This window comes from Rhinoraja longicauda, chromosome 4 (genome assembly GCF_053455715.1).
Source record: "Rhinoraja longicauda isolate Sanriku21f chromosome 4, sRhiLon1.1, whole genome shotgun sequence".
In the NCBI taxonomy this organism is placed as follows: domain Eukaryota; kingdom Metazoa; phylum Chordata; class Chondrichthyes; order Rajiformes; family Arhynchobatidae; genus Rhinoraja; species Rhinoraja longicauda.
The window spans coordinates 41,625,775-41,646,593 of NC_135956.1; the positions used below are offsets into that span (position 1 = coordinate 41,625,775).

At 39.0% G+C, this 20,819-nt stretch overlaps 1 protein-coding gene across 6 annotated transcripts in view; it reads right to left on the reverse strand.

Annotated features, from left to right (window-relative positions):
• Positions 1–205: 205 nt before the first annotated feature.
• The window catches only part of khdrbs3 (KH domain containing, RNA binding, signal transduction associated 3), a 126,424-nt gene continuing 105,810 nt past the window's right edge, over positions 206–20,819 (reverse strand). For 2 of the 6 annotated variants that reach the window (XM_078397571.1, XM_078397573.1), the window contains one exon: positions 3,717–4,403. In XM_078397571.1, the coding sequence (XP_078253697.1) occupies positions 4,303–4,403 (101 nt within the window). In that variant the 3' untranslated portion in view covers positions 3,717–4,302. Of the gene's footprint in view, positions 485–2,744; positions 2,809–3,716; positions 4,404–9,769; positions 9,809–14,864; positions 14,963–20,819 lie in introns of those variants that run through there. The other 4 variants (XR_013547170.1, XR_013547169.1, XM_078397575.1 and 1 more) reach the window with 4 other exon arrangements.

Below are 20,819 nucleotides of genomic sequence, written 5' to 3' on the forward strand. Positions count from 1 at the left end.
AATGCCTATGAACTTAAGTAAATTGATGGTCACTTCTTAATGTTAGAATAGCACATTCACTATTTTGCTTTCAACAGCATATTAACGACACAGTATAATTTTGCTTTAGTTTTAATTATTAAAGATAAACACTGGTACATAATTAAAATACTAAACATGATTTTTTTGTTTTGTTTCAAAAAAGGCAAAAGAAACCAAGTTCTATTCCATCAAGTTATATTTTAAAGTTCATTATAACATCTAAAAATATTTTATAAATTTAAAAATAGAAGAGCTAGAATGTAGTGACAGGTGTTATTCGAGTAAATAAGTCAAAACACAACTACTTTAATAAAAAATAAATTTACAGATATTTACAATTTTACAATCAGTTTATAAATGGAAGCACCAGTTGTTGGACTTTAATTCTGCATGATTGCCATTCTGTTGATTGCTGTGTTGCTCAGCTTCATTTTAATCAGTGACAAGTCAAAAGTACTGTCTCCTATTAAAGGACAAATAAAGAATTTAATTACAAGTATGCTTTTAGTTGTACTTTTAGGTAAATGTATATCATATTTTTACCTAGGAAAAAAGACTGCAGATCTGAAGAAGGGTCTCGACCCGAAACGTCACCCATTCCTTCTCTCCAGAGATGCTGCCTGACCCGCTGAGTTACTCCAGCATTTTGTGTCTACATTCATATTTTTACCTGGTGCTATCAGACCTGATTCAATACCTGAATTTTATTTGCTTGTCATTATGAACCTCTTGACATTATGACAAAAAGTAAAATATTTATTCATGTAACACAATAATGTAACACATCAAATGTACTACAGGGTGAATTAATAAAAATATCTCAATAATCCAGTTGTTGGCATTGACCAGTGATAGAATTGCACAAGATGGCTTGCTATGCTATTTCAGCAGAAAGTTAAGAGTCAATTACATTACTGAAGCCACATATGGACATCAAGTAAAGATAGTCTATCCAAAAGACATTAGTGAAGGTTCAGTTAATCTGACAATTCCAATTCAAGCACAAACTAAAAATCTAACCAATTGGACTAAAAGTCCAACCAATTTCCAATGGTTTGCAGAGAAATTATTATCCAGTAGCACACCGATTATATGACATAATTACACATACCTTAGTTCACTGACAATTGGCTTAGAAATAAAACAGTAAAAAAATCTGTTTTGTGGAACAGAAAATATTTTACGTTTTCTAATTGGATGTTCAAATGTTACCAACACATTCAACAATTAATGAGTCATACATACCCTATTTTCTTAATACATTTTCATTTCTACCATTAAAACACTCAAAGTTTCAAGATGCAGATGCTGCTGGTGATGCCTTCTTTTTGTGCCTATTCTTAATTTCCCATGAGAAGGGAATGGTGAAGCATCTCATTTCTAATCTTAGTCCTGTTGATAAATTTCAGGATTTAGATCCATAAACATTTGCTTTAAATGACTGTGCCCAGGATTGCAAGTATTTATATGAAAAAGTAAATAAAACTGATACAAAGTCCTCCTCTATTAAATATAATTATATTTTCAGAACATGAGGATACAAGAAAATCACAATCAGTATTTGAAAATGTAAAAAATAAATAAAATTATATCATATTTCACACATCCAGCCTAAAGGGAGTGATCATCCCAAAACACCCATTGAACTCCCTACTTTCCTTCTTTTCATCTAAATAGGCAGACACATAAGATTTTAAATTGCAACTTTGAATGAAAGGGTCCTGGAAAAAAAATAATTATTTCAGTGCAGCAAAGAAATATCATTCCAGGTAAGTGCTCACATCCTGAAACCTTCTGGTATGGCACCATTGTATGTTATTACTTAACCTAGCTGCAAATTATTATGTTTCAGATGCATTATGCAAAACATTTCTTTGTAGTTTGTCTCTTTATGGAACTCTTCTAGTTGAAAAGGTTGGAATAATAATAATATTATAGAAGAGACATGAAGTCCGTGCTCATGAAGGAATGATGCACATAGATCTGAAAATACTGTTAATCCCCGCCACAACCCTTACAGGGATAAGCCCTTAATTATCATTAGCCTTATAACCACCAAACATTATCAAAAATGGCACTTCATATCTGTGAATCCAAGTTAGCTGAAAACTGACAAATGCAAGGGAGCAACTTTCTATATTTATCTATTTATTGGTACATTACCACAATTTTACAAGTGAAAACTGTTCAATAACTGAAATATGTGATCCAGGTATTTATATAATTCTAATATTCAGCAATCAGACATTTAAAGATAAATCATTCATTCACTTTATGAGCGACATACTAGAATGGTAATGAGATGCATGGAACAGAAAATTCTTAAATTCCACTTCTATTTTGTGTTGGGAAATTACATTACAATCATCCTTAATATTCAAATGACTTATGTTGGAGATATATTCACCTTTAAATTGTCACTATGTAGTGATATGATTGAAATCAACTAGGATGTCTCTTTCCTGAGAAAGTGATACTGTGGAATCGAGGATTCATTTAGGTAATTCTTTCAAGAATTCCAAAAGTGTCCTATTGATGCTACTCACCAACTCGATTTGAAAAAAAACTCTTTGCAAAGAGATACAGGTTATCTTGTTACATCTATGAAAATGTAAAATGTACAACCTAAGAGTAGAGATGCAGAATGCTGAAATATTTTGCACTTAAAATGGAACTGCTAATTATATAAGTCTCCGGAAAACTAAACTATTGTAAACACCTACCATAGTGTCCAATTCGAGGACCATGGTTTAATTCCCATTTGGCCAGACATGTGAGAAAAAGATCCTGTAAGTGGAGGGAAAAAATTGTGAACATAAAATATATCACAGGTTCAATTAAAACCAGAATGAAATCATTTCAAAAAAATTGGCAAGCCTTAATTTAAAAAAAAACATTATCATGCACTGCTACAAAAAAAATAAGATATTGTTTAGAGTGAATTTATTCTGATTCAAAACAAAATCAAACATTAAGCAGTTGAGGCTAACTATGACAATTATAGACAAAGGTTATGTGGTTTTTACACTATGTTTAACAGGATAGAATTTAAGAGATCAGCTACTGCTTAGTTTGCAGTTATAAAGTTTAGTCTCTACACAATTACAAGATCGATTTATAATTGTTAGGAGTTTAGAAGTACTTGAACCTTTTCTATAGTATTTTTTTACTCTAACAACTTTACAACCTTGCTTTCTTTTAGCGTTTACTCGTTTTAAATGTTAAAGGTAAATTAAGTGATATTAAAATCTACTTGATTCATTTACCTTTGGAACTGAAGACCTTTTAAGGGTTACACATCCACTGCCTCTGACGAATGGCACATTAGTCAAGTCTGTTTGCCTCTAAAAAGCTTTAATTGCTTCCAGCGGAGGATTCATTTAGGTAATTCTCATAAAAATTCCAAAGTGCACTAGTGAAAAAATGCTTAGACAAGATGAAATGCTGATCACATTCTTCATATAAATTCATTGTTCAGTAGTGTATTTTCAAAGGGCAACAATATGGACTTTTTATGTTTTAAGACATCATTCAGGTATATTTCTGTATACACCTCTCAAGACAAACTTTTTTTTTTAAAGAAGATTTTATAAAGACAAAAGTATGCTTTCCCTGTTTAAAAGATTTTTGTGGATTTATTATTTGGCGTTATAAGAAAATATATCAATGTTACTGATATGTCACACACAGCAAAGTTTGTTTTTTCTCTCAAAACTTTATTTGTATCCAGCAAGAATAGTCAATGTCTTTGATCTTAACACTACAGAATATCTGGAGACTTCAGTTACAAAAGAATACAACTTTACTTGGCATTTGGAGTTTACTGTTGTTTAAGTAAAAGTTTACAAGGGATAACGTTCTAACACAAGCTAAAACTTAAATTCAAACCAAACTTAAATCTAAGTTTTTACAATAACTAAATGCAAAATGGATAAACATTACTGTTAACTGAATCTGTCTACATTTTAAGTGATCTACATTATCAAACCTAGTTTGGTAATAGATTTTTAAAGTCTAGTTAAACTTAAAAACGTGTTAGTCCTGTTTACTCGTTTCCAACAGAGCACGTAACAAGATCAAAAGCTTTCCCACCCACCTCCTTCCCAAAATCAAAGAATTTCTCCATCCAAAGGACTTCATACAAGAATTCAGAACTGATTAAACAGATCTGTTATATTTAAGAAAAAAACTTTTATATAAAATAACCAATTACTTTTAACAGCGTACATCACTGCAGAAACAGCTAACTGATGATTGTATTTCACAGAGTAGATGGTGAGATCAGTATCGTGGTGCATAGGGGTGCTCCCTGTACGCTCCTTTCGGTGCTCTTGTTGGAAGAGCTTTCATCCGAGAGTTGGAATTCGTCCACTCTTCCTGACCTATTATAATTATCATACACACACAAAAAAAATCTGAATTAGAGCAATCAGATTACCTAGAATAACAATGGAAGTTCACATGGTAACATTTTAAATCATACTCTTTTTTGAGAGACTATTTTTGTATATCAAATGTTTAAAGATATTTAATTGTCCTTCGTTAACTGCATCAAACCAAATTCCATTATCGATTTTAAAGTTCTACAAAAGTATGTATATTTCTGTATTTCAAATTAACATGTTCATCGCAAAGGGTAAACCATTGGGAATTGTCCCCAATATTTATTATTAAAATTGTAAAGGTAAGCAGGTGCCAGGTTAAAGTGCATGCATTATTTATTAAATTTGTGTTCATAAAATCTCAGCTTGATGGAAGATTGTGAACTATCTTAGGTGATGTTAAGATGTTTTATCAAGATAGAAATTTTAAATCAAAGACAGCCCATTAAAAATAAACAACTGTATTCAATCTTGACCCGTTCTGCTGCTTGAAAAATGTCACCACAATCCGGTGGCATTTTATTTTGACGATGACAATTAAACACTCAACTCATTTGGCCCACCTTATCTGTGCCAGGTAAAATAACTATCTGGGTTTCAGCTCAGTCCTTTGGCTTGTAAAATATAGCTCTTCAAATGTCTACTCAGAAACATATTTAAATGTGATGAAGGCTTTCAGGCAGTCAGTTCCAGTTCGTCAGTACACTTCAGTTGGAAAAGAACCTCTCAATTCCACTCTAATCATTTCACCGATTAATTAGTCATCAAATCACACTTCTGTGAAGGGAAATAGGTTCTTCCTGCTTACCCTGTATAAACTTCATAATTTTATACAAGAGCAAACCATCACAGTTACTCATGTCCCTAAAATAGCTTAATCCTAGTCAACATCATTACCAGATAACACAAATTTTCACTGCATCCTCTCTTGGGCTAACACATATTTTCTTTAGTGTAACAATCTATATTTTATGTGGGGCCATTTTTTTGAACAGTTCCAGCTCTATCTTTCTACTCTTGCATTCTGTGCAGGTATGATTAAAGCAAACCTTCTTAATCTTCCTCTCTCCATTTTGAGATACCTTCAAGGATCTGTAGATATGTACCCCGGTTTCTTCCGCTTTGCTTCACTCCTGTCATTTATCATTCTTTTGTCTGTTTGCCCTCGCTAATCGTACATTATCTCACAGGTCTCTGGCTTGTAACCTATTCATCATTTTAGTGCCTAGTTAGCCAATTCAAAGCTACTTTGGTGCAGTCTAAAACTTTCTTCCTATCAGAAACATTCTATATTTTAACATAATTGACAAACATAATCACAGTTACATGTTTGTTTGCCCTGAAAAGCACAAATACCTGTTGAATGTTAGCTACGGTACCAAGGGCAGACTATTCTTGAGAAATTTATATCCTCAAAGAGTGAAAGTCAAGGTCAAAAAGACCTTCTGCCTAATGCATTATTTTATGACTTCAGGCAGACACTCATCTTTGATTTGTTGTGACATTAATTTGAAGATCATGAACCTACATAAAAGGGTTTCAGCATCTACCTTTCTTTAAATGTCTAATTTGTTTCCTATTTTATTGGTGTACTTTGTTGTAGTAGAATGTTGCTGATTCACTGTGTTTACAACTTCAATTGTAAATCCACTTGCTAAATCTCAAGATCAGAACAACCTCGTTCTACCTGTTTAAGCCATCAACAATGAACAGTATCGTCTTAGTACACCACCTAAGAGTGAAATGTTGGCCATGATTTCAAAAATCTATGGTGAACTTTAAGAATTAGATTGAGTTTACAATAAATTGCAAAGTGTATTACTGAGAATATCATGTCAATAATTTTTAAACAAAATCCCTCTAATATCATAAAATGTAAAAACACATGATCAAGATTCACCCCCCTCTTCAAATAATAAAATGCTTCATTGATTTAAAATTAAATATTAGATTAAAACTAGTATTTTCTTTGTCAAAAACCACAACTTGTGTTTCTTAAGAATATTTGAAAAACACTGAATGTAAGATTGATCTGATTGAAAAGTATTTTCTACATTCGGTAGAAACTCTGGAAAAGTTTTCAAGACACTTACACAGAAAATGGCAGACCATCATAATTAAAAACCTTATTTCTCCCCAAACTGTAAAAACTTGGCATTTACTATAAATGTTATTTTCTAAATGGAAATACATCATCACTAGGAAAAAATAAAATTGTCATTGCTAAATTCAATATCCTCCGATTTCAATCCAGATATTTGACCTGCTGGCAACTTGTTTACACTATCGCAAGTGACATTTAAGTACAGGTTTCAGTTAAGTAAACTGTATTTGGATCAAGGCTGGTAACCAAGTGATGAAATTTGGGAATTTTGAACACCTCCCTGTTCCTGCAGAATGAGACTTCAACATTTTAGAGATAAAAATTGCAAGAGCATATTTACAATGATGTCACTCTAAGTTAAAGTAGAATGCATAGTCCTTCCGCTTTTCAGTTTCCTGTAATAAACAGATTTAATCTGAAATATGTTCCATTTGCAGCTATTTACAGATTAAATTATGCCAAATTATTTCTCGAGGTACTTTGAGTCATCCTTGTGTCTCAAGAATGATTTCCATGTCAGCACCACACAGAATTACATCATTCCACATGCAAAGTATTTGAACTATTATAGTGAAATTGAGACTGTTGGATTGCAGTGGTTTGCATCACGTGCTGCAGGCTTTCCCCAGAATAACATTGTCTTACTCATACAATACTGACGTGGGAGAACAGTAGATGATCAAATAACTTGCCAAAATCCTTAGGCCACCATCAATTCCCCATGTCCCTCCCCTGAAATGCCCAAACTCCATCTTAATATTGGCATCCATGCCATCACTTCCCACTGCAAACATGATCCCGGCCCTAATCCAAATCTACCTCTCGCACACAGCGATGCTGTTGGTTGGCTTAAACCACCATCCATGACAGGTTTTCAGTGCATAATCACTGCTTCTGCTGCCACTCTTTCCAAATCCTCTCCTTGACAATCTCCAGCTACAGCTCAAACCAGGCCTATGGTCGATTTTCTGAGACCAATATTGGGAGAAGAATTTCACGCAGCACATTTGAGAATTGAAAAAGAAGCAATGTATTTTTTTTGCAACAGAGGCCCCAGTGGGAACTTAAATGTGGTGGGACAATAACCATGATCATCTTTGTTCTGCCACCCTCTTTAAGGTCTGCTGAGAATTTCAAGCCATATTTTAATGTGGACCTTCTTTTCTTTTAAACCCCAGAGATTTATATTGGTTAATTTGGATACAGCCCCTTCGACCCACCAAGTCATCAACAATTCACACTAGTTCTTTGTTATCCCGCTTCTGCAACATTTACTTAACATTTTCTCACAAGCCAATCCCTTCATTCGAGGAAGCCAGCATGCACCATATCTGAAATAAAATAAACTTTTAAAAAATGATCGCAAAAGTTTTTATTTTTTCCTGATCAATCTGCCGTGCGTTTTTGCCATTAGTCACGTTAAAAATCCATGCACATTAATTTGCTCACCAATCCTCTATTTTATCATCTCAAAATCGATTAAGACATATACTTAAGTTAGATATTTTTAACAAATCCATACCCCTTGTTTAAAGTGCTCTTCCCCAAATCATTAATTATGCTCTTAAAATTAGTGAATTAATTATGGTTTTTGAACAAGGTTCCGTTCCAGAGAATGTTTGTAACCCAAACAGCTTGTAAGTTGGAAATGCGGCACTGGGCAATATATTTAAACAAAAACAACGGGCAATGAGTAGTTAAGATTTTCTCTATTTTCTTAGAGGTTTAAAGAGATTTGGCATGTCACTCTAACAAATTTCTAGAGATTTACTGTAGAAAGTATCCTTAATTATTGTATCGTGGCCCGGTAGGTACGGCAATTCCAATGCACATGAATGCAAGAGGCTGCAGAACAGTCCAGTCAGTCATGGGCACAACCCTCCCCACCACTGAAAGTCTACTTGAGGCATCTCCTCAAGAAGGCAGTATTTATCATCAATGATCGACATCATCCAGGCCAAGCCTTATGCTTCTACCTTCTGGCAAGAGGTACAGAATCCTGATGACTCATACCACCGATATCAGGAACAATTACTTTCCTACAACTAACCACTTCTTGAAACAATCTGCACAGCCCTAATCCTACCTTGGCAATAGTCACTACGGATCACCTTTTGCACTATCATGGACTTGTTTTCTAATTGCCTAATATTTGCACTAATGTTTTGCTTTTTTAGTAGTCTTCTTTACTGTCCTAGTGCACCAGAACTAGTGTAATTTATTTATAATTTATATTTTTGTGTGTTATCTATGTGCCTATGATGCCGTCACAAACAAAAATGTAATTATAACTGCACCTCACTGCACTTGTACACAAGACAATAAACTTGACTTGATTTGACTTATAGGACTGCCAGGCTGATTTAACTTGTGCTTACTTGGTCAGCACTGCACAGGATCTTAAAATATTCATTTATTATAGAATAATCACATTTTAATTAGATGATTCTTCACTTTAAGTTGCTGTCCATGAGATAACCTCTCAATTGTACAACTCTTCTAAATGAATATACCAGAGAGAACTGAGAAACAGCAATGACCACTAGAAATTACTTTACATTTGGACTTTACATTTGGACTCGTAATTTCTTGTAATATCAGGAAAAGTTGCACAATCATGCTTCCACTTCATAGAGAAAGCTCCAGTAGACCTCAATTGTAAAAAGTTTAGGAATCTATATTAAATAGATGTGCAAACTCTCGAGACTGCAGATGCTGGAACCTTGAGCAAAAACAAACTGCCGGCAAATTCCTATTGAAGTGAAGGGCAAGGCAGGTACGAATAAGAAACCCTGGATGATGAAAGAAATTAAAATCCTCGTCAGGGAAAAGGAGTAATGCATGAGGTATAGCCAATTAAATTCAAGTGCATCTCTGGAGGAGGAAAGAAGAGCATGCTTAAGAAGGAAATCAGAAGGAGGGCAAATAGAGAGCATGAGATAGCCCGAGCAGAAAAGCTGAAGGAGAATCCAGAAAGGGTAACAGGTAGGTAAATAGAGCCCCAAAGAAACCAAAGATGGTGAGATTAGGTTTGCACACGATAATTTAATATTTGCACCACCAGCTGAAGCTCCCCGTCTAAAAGTGAGATTAAATTCCCCTATGGGTGGGTGCTGAAGTCTTCAGGTCCCAGGTAATTTTAATGAAAACATCTGACGAGTTAAACAAGAAATAGCACCCTCTTTACTTTTCACCAAAATGAATCCTGTTAGCTTCCAGCCAGGTGGATTAATTTAAAATTACGGTCCCAATTAAACAGATACTTACTAAATATATGTGGGATGCTGTACCTCTGTTCATTCTTTTCAATATGACAGGTCAATATTCAGAGTGATATCAAGAAGCAGAAGGAAAAAGAAAAACTTGCTGAATGGTAATCAAACACAAGCTTTAAGTTAATTCTGATTCACTTGTTCCTCTACCTCCAGATCCTTTTTATATCTTCCACCACTGCCCATGTTTTGCATTAGGAACATTCAAACCATCGAGAAAAAATCTGTACCAATAACAAACTGACAAATGCAAACTCTGCACTGGGGAATGTAGCAGAATAAAGTATCAAATTTGATGAAACAGACCAACCTACTGTGAAACAGCAATTTCCTTCCAATTGTTCTTAACTAAAGGTTAACAATCTCGAGTATTCTCTTTAAAGCAATTTTATGAACTCTATCTTTCCTATAGGGTGCCCCTTTTTAGATCTCTACAAAGTTGTTAGGATTCTGTTAATTAGGTCGAAGTGCCTAAGGGTTCAGTGCTCTTCACCCCGTTGGTCCTCAAATGTGAATGACTGTACCCTTTCTCCTGTTGATGCTGGCTGGCCCAACTGATCCGCTGCCATAATGGGGATGATCAATTCTGAAGACGGTAAGGGAGCATGTGGCTTATGCTCACATCTCAAGAGAAGGCAACAAATGGTTGTTTCTTGAGCTAAATATTGCTCAAAGTGAGCAAAAACCATAATCTGTTTCAACTGTTTATCCTAGGTAGACTCTGAGGCCTTTGCTACAACCTCTGGAAACTTTCACTAAAGCTGCACAGCTGCGGCACTGGCTCCCTCATGAGAGGATGACTACACCATTTACATTTAGCAAGATAGACTGCAGACTGATGCTAAATGAGGTGACATTAAAACGGCTCTTCAAATTTTCAGTCATTTATTATAGTCAGACTGATACAATGTGGAAACAGGCCCTTCGGCCCAACTTGCCCACACCGGCCAACATGTCCCAGTTACACTCGTCCCATCTGCCTGCGCTTGGTCCATATTCCTCCAAACCTGTTCTATCCATGTACCTGACTAACTGTTTCTTAAACGTTGGGATAGTCCCAGCCTCAACTACCTCCTCTGGCAGCTTGTTCCATACACCCAACACCCTTTGTGTGAAAAAGTTGCCCCTCAAATTCCTATTAAATCTTTTCCCCTTCACCTAGAACCTATGTACTCTGGGCAAGAGACTTTGTGCATCTACCCGATCTATTCCTCTCATGATTTTATACACCTCCATAAGATCACCCCTCATCCTCCTGCGCTCCAAGGAATAGAGACCCAGCCTACTCAACCTCTCCCGTTACCTCACACCCTCTACACCTGGCAACATCCTCGTAAATCTTTTCTGAAACCTTTCAAGCTTGACAATATCTTTCCTATAACATGGTGCCCAGAACGGAATACAATATTCTAAATGTGGTCTTACTAATATCTTATCCAACTGCAACATGACCTCCCAACTTCTATACTCAATACACAAGACTGATGAAGGCCAATGTGCCAAAAGCCTTTTTGACTACCTTATCTACCTGCAACTCGACCTGCTCTGCAACACTCCCCAGAGGCCTACCATTCACTGTGTAGGTCCTGCCCTTGTTAGACGTCCCAAAATGCAACACCTTACACTTCTCTGTATTAAATTCCATCAACCATTCTTCAGCCCACCTGGCCAATAGATCCAGATCCTCCTGCAATCTTTCACAACCATCTTCACTATCTGCAAAATCACCCACTTTTGTATCATCAGCAAACTAGCTAATCTAGCCCTGTTTGTTCTCATCCAAATCATTGATGTAGATAACAAACAGTAACGAGCCCAGCACTGAACTCTGAGGCACACCACTAGTCACAGGCCTCCAGTCCGAGAAGCAACCTTCCACCATCCATTGATGACTGCACCGGTGCTACCTCCTGCACCCATGCAGAACTCATGGACTTCAACTTTACCACCAATTTTCATCTTGCGCTCATATTTACTTGGACCATCTCCGACACCTCCCTCCCCTTTCTTAATCTTACAGTCTCCATCACAGGAAATAAACTATTGACTGATGTCAATTACAAACCCACTGCCTCCCACATCTATCTCGACTACACTTCTTTGTCAATAGACAATAGGTGCAGGAGTAGGCCATTCCTGCAAAGACTATCCCCAACTCCCAATTCCTCCGTCTTCGCCGCATCTGTGCCCAAGATGAGGTGCTCCATACTACAACATCCGAGATGTCCTCACTCGTGTCTCCTCGGTACCCTGCATCTCCGCCCTTGCTCCCCCTAGTCGCAACAGAGACAGAGTCCCACTAGTCAATAGACAATAGGTGCAGGAGTAGGCCATTCAGCCCTTTGAGCTAGCACCACCATTCAGTGTGATCATGGCCGATCATTCTCAATCAATACCCTGTTCCTGCCTTCTCCCCATACCCCCCTGACTCCGCTATTCTTAAGAGCCCTATCTAGCTCTCTCTTGAATGCATTCAGAGAATTGGCCCCCACTGCTTTCTGAGGCAGAGAATTCCACAGATTTACAACTCTGACTGAAAAAGTTTTTCCTCATCTCAGTTCTAAATGGCCTACCCCTTATTCTTAAACTGTGGTCCCTGGTTCTGGACTCCCCCAACATTGGGAACATGTTTCATGCCTCGAACGTGTCCAACCCCTTAATAATCTTATATGTTTCGATAAGATCCCCTCTCATCCTTCTAAATTCCAGTGTATACAAGCCTAGTCGTTCCAGTCTTTCAACGTATGACAGTCCCGCCATTCCGGGAATTAACCTAGTAAACCTATGCTGCATGCCCTCAATAGCAAGAATATCCTTCCTCAAAGTCCTTACCTTCCACCTCATCAGCCATCGCATATAACACATAACCCTCCAAAATTTCCACCACTTCCAATGGGATCCCACCACTAGCCATATTTTCCCATCTCCACCCCTTTCCGCCTTCCACAGAGACCATTTCCTCCGCAACTCCCTGGTTAACTCATCTCGTCCCACCCAAACCACCCCCTTCCCAGGTACCTTCCCCTGCAACTGCAGAAGATACACGTCGCTATACCTCCTCCCTCGATTTTGTCCAGGGACCATGACAGTCCTTTCAGATTCGGCAGAGGTTCACTTGCACCTCCTCCAACCTCATCTACTGTATCCGTTGTTCAAGATGTGGACTCTTATACATCGGCAAAACTAAACGCAGACTGGGCGATCGTTTCGTGGAACACTTTCGCTCAGCCCGCATGAACCAACCTGATCTCCCGGTTGCTGGACACTTTAGTTCTTCCCATTCCTATGCAGGCCTTTCTGTCCTCGGCCTCCTCCATTGTCAGAGTGAGGCTAAACGCAGATTGGAGGAACAGCATCTCATATTTCGCTTGGGGCAGCTTTCAGCCCACTGGTATGAATATTGATTTCTCTCACTTCAGGTAGCCCCGGCATTCCTTCTCTCTCTCTATCCTTCCCCCACTCAATTTGCACTAGCTTCTCATTTTCACCCTACAAACAGCTAACAATGGCCTGTTTCCTTTATCATTGTTACTTTTTTGCATATCTTTCATTCATTGTTCTTTATCTTTCCACTTCACCATCTATATCTCTTATTTCCCTTATCCCTAACCAGTCTGAAGAAGGTTCTCGACCCGAAACGTCACCCATTCCTTCTCTCCAGAGATGCTACATGTCCCGCTGAGTTACTCCAGCTTTTTGTGTCTATCTTCCACCATCACTCTCTGCTTCCTTCCATAGAGCCAATTTGCTAACTATTGAGCTATCTCCCCTTGGTTCCCATGCGATCCAACCTTCAGTGCAGCCTACTATGCGGAATCTTGTCGAATACCTTACTGAAATCCACATACACAACATCTACAGCTCCTCCCTCATCTTTTTAGTCACGTCTTCAAAAAAAATCAGAATTGTGAGACAAAATTCATTATTATGAAATTCATTATTCATCTTCCAATTTTAGCAATTTTTTTCCACTGGTTGTGTTTCAGTGTTATCTCTGCTGTACTCAGAAAAGCTTGAAGAGGATTACACCCTCTTGCGATCTCTCCTGGACTGTCCCACGGCACATTCCAATGGTGCTCACTCTCAATTCATGTGTAGTTCCTGGAATAGTTAATTAATTATCAAGAGTGACAATCAATGCAAGTTGGTGCCTGCAAAGTATATAATGCACAATAAAATGCATCTCCAGGACATAGTGCTCTTCCAATGTTGCTTCATCAAGAGTCTAGCTTTGACCTATCAAAAAAATATTCATTAGTTAGGATGCTTCAAAGAAACTATACTAAAGGTAACAAATTCAGAATGCATTTTGTAGCATTTTCTCTGAAGCAAATGTAATGAAAATACTCTGCTTGGGCAAGTTCCGCCCTTTGATTAGATTGCCCGTCTCACCTGCCAGACAGGGGACCCACCCGGAGAGACCTGGCAGGCCACGCAGCCAGATGCGGGAAGAAGCCGTGGAGCTCAACCCATGCTCGCCGTCGGAAGAGGAGGGAGTCGACGACAGCGTTTGAGCGGAGCAAGGCCGATCACCCCTTCACGGCAGAAGGTCGCTCCCACCGTGCCGCCGCCATACCCGACAGCAGGACTGGCTCGTCCGCCCAGAGAGGAGGAAGTCTGACAGAGAGCTGGTAAGCAGACCTGCTGCGGGAGGCATTGCACTGCCTCAACAGTGGAGTGGGCCGCTAGAGGCCCTGAAACAGCATGGGGCTTAACTGGACCGAGAGCCATTCCAAGAGTCTGTACGCATGTACTGGTGGTGGAGCAGCAGTGGAGGACACCAACAGCCACGCTTAGCCAGGCCAACCCTGCAATGCCGCCAGGACAACGGCCCAGGTTGGTTAATGACAACGGTTGGTCAGGCTAAGAACCCGGCATTTAAAATAACTAGGCCTTGAAAATGGTGCTAAAAACTGGTAACTCTGTATACTGATGCAGTGTCTGAGATGCTTATCTAAGTGCTTATGTATAGTGATACCTATACCTAGCTGTATACTAAAATGAATTTCATTGTACCTCAGTAAATGTGATAATAAAGTACCATTGAACTATTGTGGATGCTCACTGCTCCCATAGCATCCTGCTTTGTCTGGGTGAATGCTATAATGTTGAGTATTCATTTATCCTACCCCTGTACTTCTCCAATATTTTGGTGCTCTCACCGACGCATAGTTTGTGATCTCCTGCAGAAAGAGAGGGGAAGAGAAAGTTTTTGAAAAGGTTATTGGAAATATGTAGGCTTGCAATATAATTAATGTCTATTAACGAAGCACGATAGAATGAAAATAGGAAGGTGATGAATTTAAAGCCCATAGTCATGAGATGGAGATGTTTGCAAAGGAGTTAGGATACAAAGAGAACATGATGGCCATGTCATTTGTGAAGAGAGAAAAGGAAGAAACCAGGATACCTTAACTAACAAAAGGATCTGCTGCAATGTTTCCTTATCACTGCATTATAGAAAAATATGATACAGCATTTACACTAGCCAGAGAAGACGTGTGCAGCCTAATCCCACAGTCATCCTGCTACTCCTTCTAGCTTTTAATCACCTTAGGTTCACTTCCAAATACTTTGCAGATAGCAGAAGGAATCTTTTCTCAAACATCCTTTCAGGCAATAAGGGCCATGCTCTCTTCACTTTGTCCAAGAAACACAATTTTCTGCGACCAACTACATTGCGTTTATAAACCCTTGATCAGTGAACTCTCTGCTCGAGAAGTAAAATATCACATCCAGGCACTTATAATTTAATGTACACTGATTTTCCGACACCCTTGGTTCCAGAGTGGACAGAGGCCAACTGGAGAGAGTGACGGGAGAAGCAGGCGACGGCGGTCGAGTGGATAAAGCCAATGCTGACAGCAAGAAACAGCAGCAAGTGAGAGGGGCTCACTGGTGCACCTTGCGAGTCGGGAATGAGGTTGGAAGTCGGGGCTCTAAATGTCCGGGGAGACGAAGGGAGCAGGGAAGGGTCGGCAGGTCATTACATTCAAATCAATTTAGCAAATGAGGGAAATACATGAGGTCTCCTCTATATTGGAGAAACCAAACACAGATTGTAAGACTGAATTGCCATTCACCTCAGTTCAGTCTGCAAAGGCAATCCTGAGCTTTTAGTGCATGTCATTCACATTCTGACTTTTCGGTTTACATTGTCCCATGTAAACTCGTGGATCAGCAGCTAATTTTCTCAGCTAAACATGTTATTGTTAAATTCAACATTTTCTGGTAAACCCCATTTTTTCCACCCACAAAGATGTGGTTGAACCTTTGTTTCAATTTGTTATGTTACAATGTGTTTCTGGATCGTTTCGTAAAGCTGACAGTTTTTAAAGTAACAGTTATCTTGTCAGTTTTAGACATTTTCTCTGTTCTCTCCAACACTTTCTCTCCAAAGCTTAAAATATGCCTTCACACTTTTCCAGTTCTAATTAAGATCATTTTGTTTCTCTCCCCGCTTCCAGCAATCTCTATTTTAGTTGGCGTTGCACAGTTCTACTTTTATTCTGCTGTTCAAGTAATAATGTAAAATATCTTGGATAGCCACAAAATGCTGGAGTAACTCAACGGGTCAGACCCGGACCCTGAGGAAGGGCCTCGATGTCATCTATTCTTTTATCCAGAGATGCTGCCTGACCCACAGATTTACTCGAGCATTTTATGTCTATCTTCGGTGTACCGAAGATGCTATACCAGCATCTGTAGTTCCTTCCTACACATGTAAAATATCTTGTTGAACTTTGAATCATCTCTATCCACCAGTTCTAATATCTTCAAAGATCTTTTTTGTAATATCTAATATCTAATGATCTTCCATTATAAACGAGGCTCTCACTAGGGCATCTTCTACATCCCGCAGCTCCGCTCTTGTTCCCCCTCCCCCCATTCGTAACAAGGACAGAATCCCCCTCGTTCTCACCTTCCACCCCATCAGCCAGTGTATCCAACAAATCATCCTCCAACATTTCCGTCACCTACAACGGGACCCCACTACTGGCCACATCTTCCCATCCCCTCCCCTTTCTGCGTTCCGCAGAGACCGTTCCCTCCGTAACCCCCTGGTCCACTCGTCCCTTCCTACCCAAACCACCCCATCCCCGGGCACATTCCCCTGCAACCGCAGGAGATGCAACACCTGTCCCTGTACCTCCCCCCTCAACTCCATCCAAGGACCCAGTCTTTCCAGGTGAGACAGAGGTGCACCTGCACCTCCTCCAACCTCATCTATTGTATCCGCTGCTCTAGATGTCAACTTCTTTACATCGGTGATACCAAACGCAGGCTCGGCGATTGTTTCGCTCAACACCTTCGCTCACTCCGCCTTAACCAACCTGATCTCCCTGTGGCTGAGTACTTCAACTCCCCCTTCCACTCCCAGTCTGACCTTTCTGTCATGGGCCTCCTCCAGTACCATAGTGAGGCCCACCGGAAATTGGAGGAACAGCACCTCATATTTTGCTTGGGCAGCTTGCAGCCCAGGGGTATGAACATTGACCTCCATCTTTAGGTAGTTCCTCTGTCCCTCTCTTCCCCTCCCCCTTCCCAGTTCTCCCTCTATCTTCCTGCATCCACCTATATCCTTCCTTTGCCCCGCCCCCCTGACATCAGTCTGAAGAAGGGTCTCGGCCCAAAACGTCACCCATTCCTTCTCTCCTGAGATGCTGCCTGACCTGCTGAGTTACTCCAGCATTTTGTGAAATAAATACCTTCGATTTGTACCAGCATCTGCAGTTATTTTCTTACTCTTCAAAGATCTGTATACATGCACCTTAACATTTCATCTCTTGCCTTATTGGCCCTGACCACACACTCACCCACAAAACATTAACAATTTATTTCCTAAATTGAGTATTATTTACCATTTTTCCATTTGGCCTGACCAGCCCATAGATGTTTGCCAGCAGTACACATGAATAGATGTACAAGCAATTTTGGCATCATAGACTAATGTTTTGACATTTATGCCTAGATTACAGATAAATAATATAACAAAGTAAGCAAGCCCTCAAGAACTCCAAATGCAAAAATGATTTTTGGGTCCTTTTATAATCCCAATGTATCCTATGCTTGTTTTGGACAGTAAATCAGTGGAGTAATATCACACACCCCAACAGCTTTGGGTGCACATGTACCCAAGGTCACTGTCACAGATGTCAGAACGGCTTTCCTGAGAGGGAACCCACAGAATGCAAATGGCCCAGATGGGAGTCTATGGCCATATTCTCTTTGCCTGTGCAGATGAGCTGGCAGGAGTATTCGTGAACATCTTTAACTTCTCCCTATTCTATTCTGAGGTTCCCACCTGCTTTATTTTGGTGTCAAAGTAGACTAATATAGCTATCTATCTGGTGGGTCTAACATCCATCCATGAAGTGTGCCAAGAGGCTGCTCATAGTGCACATCCAATCCAGCTTCTCAGAATGCTTTGATCCACTGCAATTCGACTCTCACTGCAACAGGTCCACAGCACACACCATCATCCTGGCTCTACACTCATCGCTGGAAAACATCTAGAGAACAAGATGTAAGATGGTGACTAATGCAAGCAATGAAAGAATTTAGCAAGAGTTTTGAAATTTTCCACTGCCAGAATTTAGCAAGAGTTTTGAAATTTTCCACTTTACCAGTCCACTTTGCAGATTGATTATAAAAAAAGGCCAACGGGAAAGGGGCAATAGATCGTAAATTGGTATTGGTTTATTATTGTCATGTGTACTAAGATGCAGTGAAAAAATATTTTGTGTGCTGACCAGACAAATAAAATCATACACGAGTACAATCAAACCAAAAAAGTGCAAAGGTAATGCAAAAAGTGAAATGAAACAGTATTTACAATATTGTGTTACAAATACAGAGAAAGTGCAGATTAAAAAAAAGGTGCAAGGGTCACAACAAAGCAAATTGGGAGATCAGACCTAACCCGTAAGCCTATGAGAGGTCAATGATGAGGAAGGAACTGTTGGTATTTAGGCCAAGTAACTTGAAGTTCTTGTTCATCCCCACTTCAGCACCCTCGATACAGACTGGGGCGTGTCCTCCGTCTCAGATCTTGAAATCTATGGCCAGTTCATTTGTGTGGGTGACATTGAGGGAGCGATTGTTGTCAACACGCCATGTTACTGAGCTCCCTATCTGCATTCTGTATTCCATCTCGTCATTATTCGAGATCCGGCCCACAATGGTTGTGTCATCTGGGGAGTTAAAGCAGAATTTGGCCACACAGTTGTGAGTGTATAGGGAGTATAGTAAGGTGGCTGAGAAAGCATATTGTGGAGGATGCCGAGTGTGGTCTATAGGTTAGGAAGTTGAGGATCCAGTTTCAGTGGGGGGGGGGGGCGCCTACGTCTAGGAATTTGGGGATGAGTTCAGTGGAATTATGCTGCTAAAGACAGAGCTACAGAAAATAAATAGGAATCTGATGTAAATAGAAGAACATTACAGCTGTGATATATTAAAGCAAAGAGGTCTCAGTTTTGCACATTGTTTTGTTGCTCCTAGTTTGGAATACAGGTCAAATGTAGCACTGATTTAGTCCACTAGAAATAGATGAAATCTGAATTCTGAACACATACCATTTTCAGAATGACATAATATTCTTTTTGCTCAAAAATAATGAATATCCCATCATTTCATAATGCATCAGACTGCAATTATGGAAAGAGAAATAGTTAATAATTCAGTCAAAGAGCCTTTGTCACAATTTTCACAGGAAGATCTTAACATTCCAAGTTCACGATTCAGATGAAGACTTTGATAAAGAATATTTGACCTTCAATGTAAACTCTCTCTTTCCATTGATTTTGCCTGACTTGGTGAATGTTTCTAACACATTCAATTTTATTTTACCTATCCTGTCGCTAATTTTTAAAAATATTATTTTATCCCAAAGATCGTAAATTTAAAAATAAATGATGACAGCATTAAAGCAATGATAACAGGAAATATAAATATTGAAAAATTGTGAAAATATCACACAATGCATGTTTGTACCAAGTACAAAACTGAACTATAAATATGCACACTTTTTGACACACTTTTTCTCTTCTACCTCCTTCCTCACAGAGCTATAATGGACAATCCTTATTCTCAATTACCATATCTCAAGCCTTTATATTCAACAGATCATTCCTTGAAACTACAGCTACCTCCAGTTTAACTGACCAGTAAAAGTTTTTTTTAATTCTCTCTCAGTATTCCAATAATTTGACTTCTTTATCAACCCAACAACGATGCTCAGTGTTCTGGTAGCTTCTTTTTGACGCACACGAGATGTAACATCCATTCTTCCATCCCATCTTCAAGGACACCAAATGTAATCTCTGGCTGGATTTTACCAGCAGTTTTTCCCAAATAGCTACTTTATTCTCATGTTCAGAATATTATTACTTTATAGTCATAGAGCCATAGAGCATGGAAATAGGTCCTTTGGGCCAACTTGCCCACGCCGATCAACATGCTCCATCTACACTGGTCCCACCTGCCTACATTTGGCCCATATTCCTCTCAAGCTATCCTATCCATGTACCTGTTCAAATATTTTTTAAACATTGTGACAGTACATGCCTCAACTACCTCCTCTGGCAGCTCGTTCCAAATATATACCACCCTTTGTGGTAGGTATAAAAACATTGCCCCTTAGGTTCCTTTTAAATCTTTCTCTCCTCACCTTAAACCTATGTCCTCTGGTTCTTGATTCCTCTACTCTGGATAAAAGACTGTGCATTCACCCCATCTATTCCTCTCATGATGCTGTACACCTCTATAAGATCACCCCTCATCCCCTTCAACTCCATGGAATAAAGTCCTAGCCTGCTCAACCTACCCTATAGCCCTCCACATTATTTTGTCTGCAAGTATAACTTGTTCCCTAATCCATTTGTCATTTTAATTCTTCATCTTAGTCGCAAACTGATTTCTCCAAGTTCAGCCACCTGTATTATTATAATCTTTTTTTTAAGGGTTCTTAAGGGGAAGGATCTTATCTTTAAACTGCGTATCTCACTCTTCCAGGCTGAGCCCTTAATCTCCATTTCACAT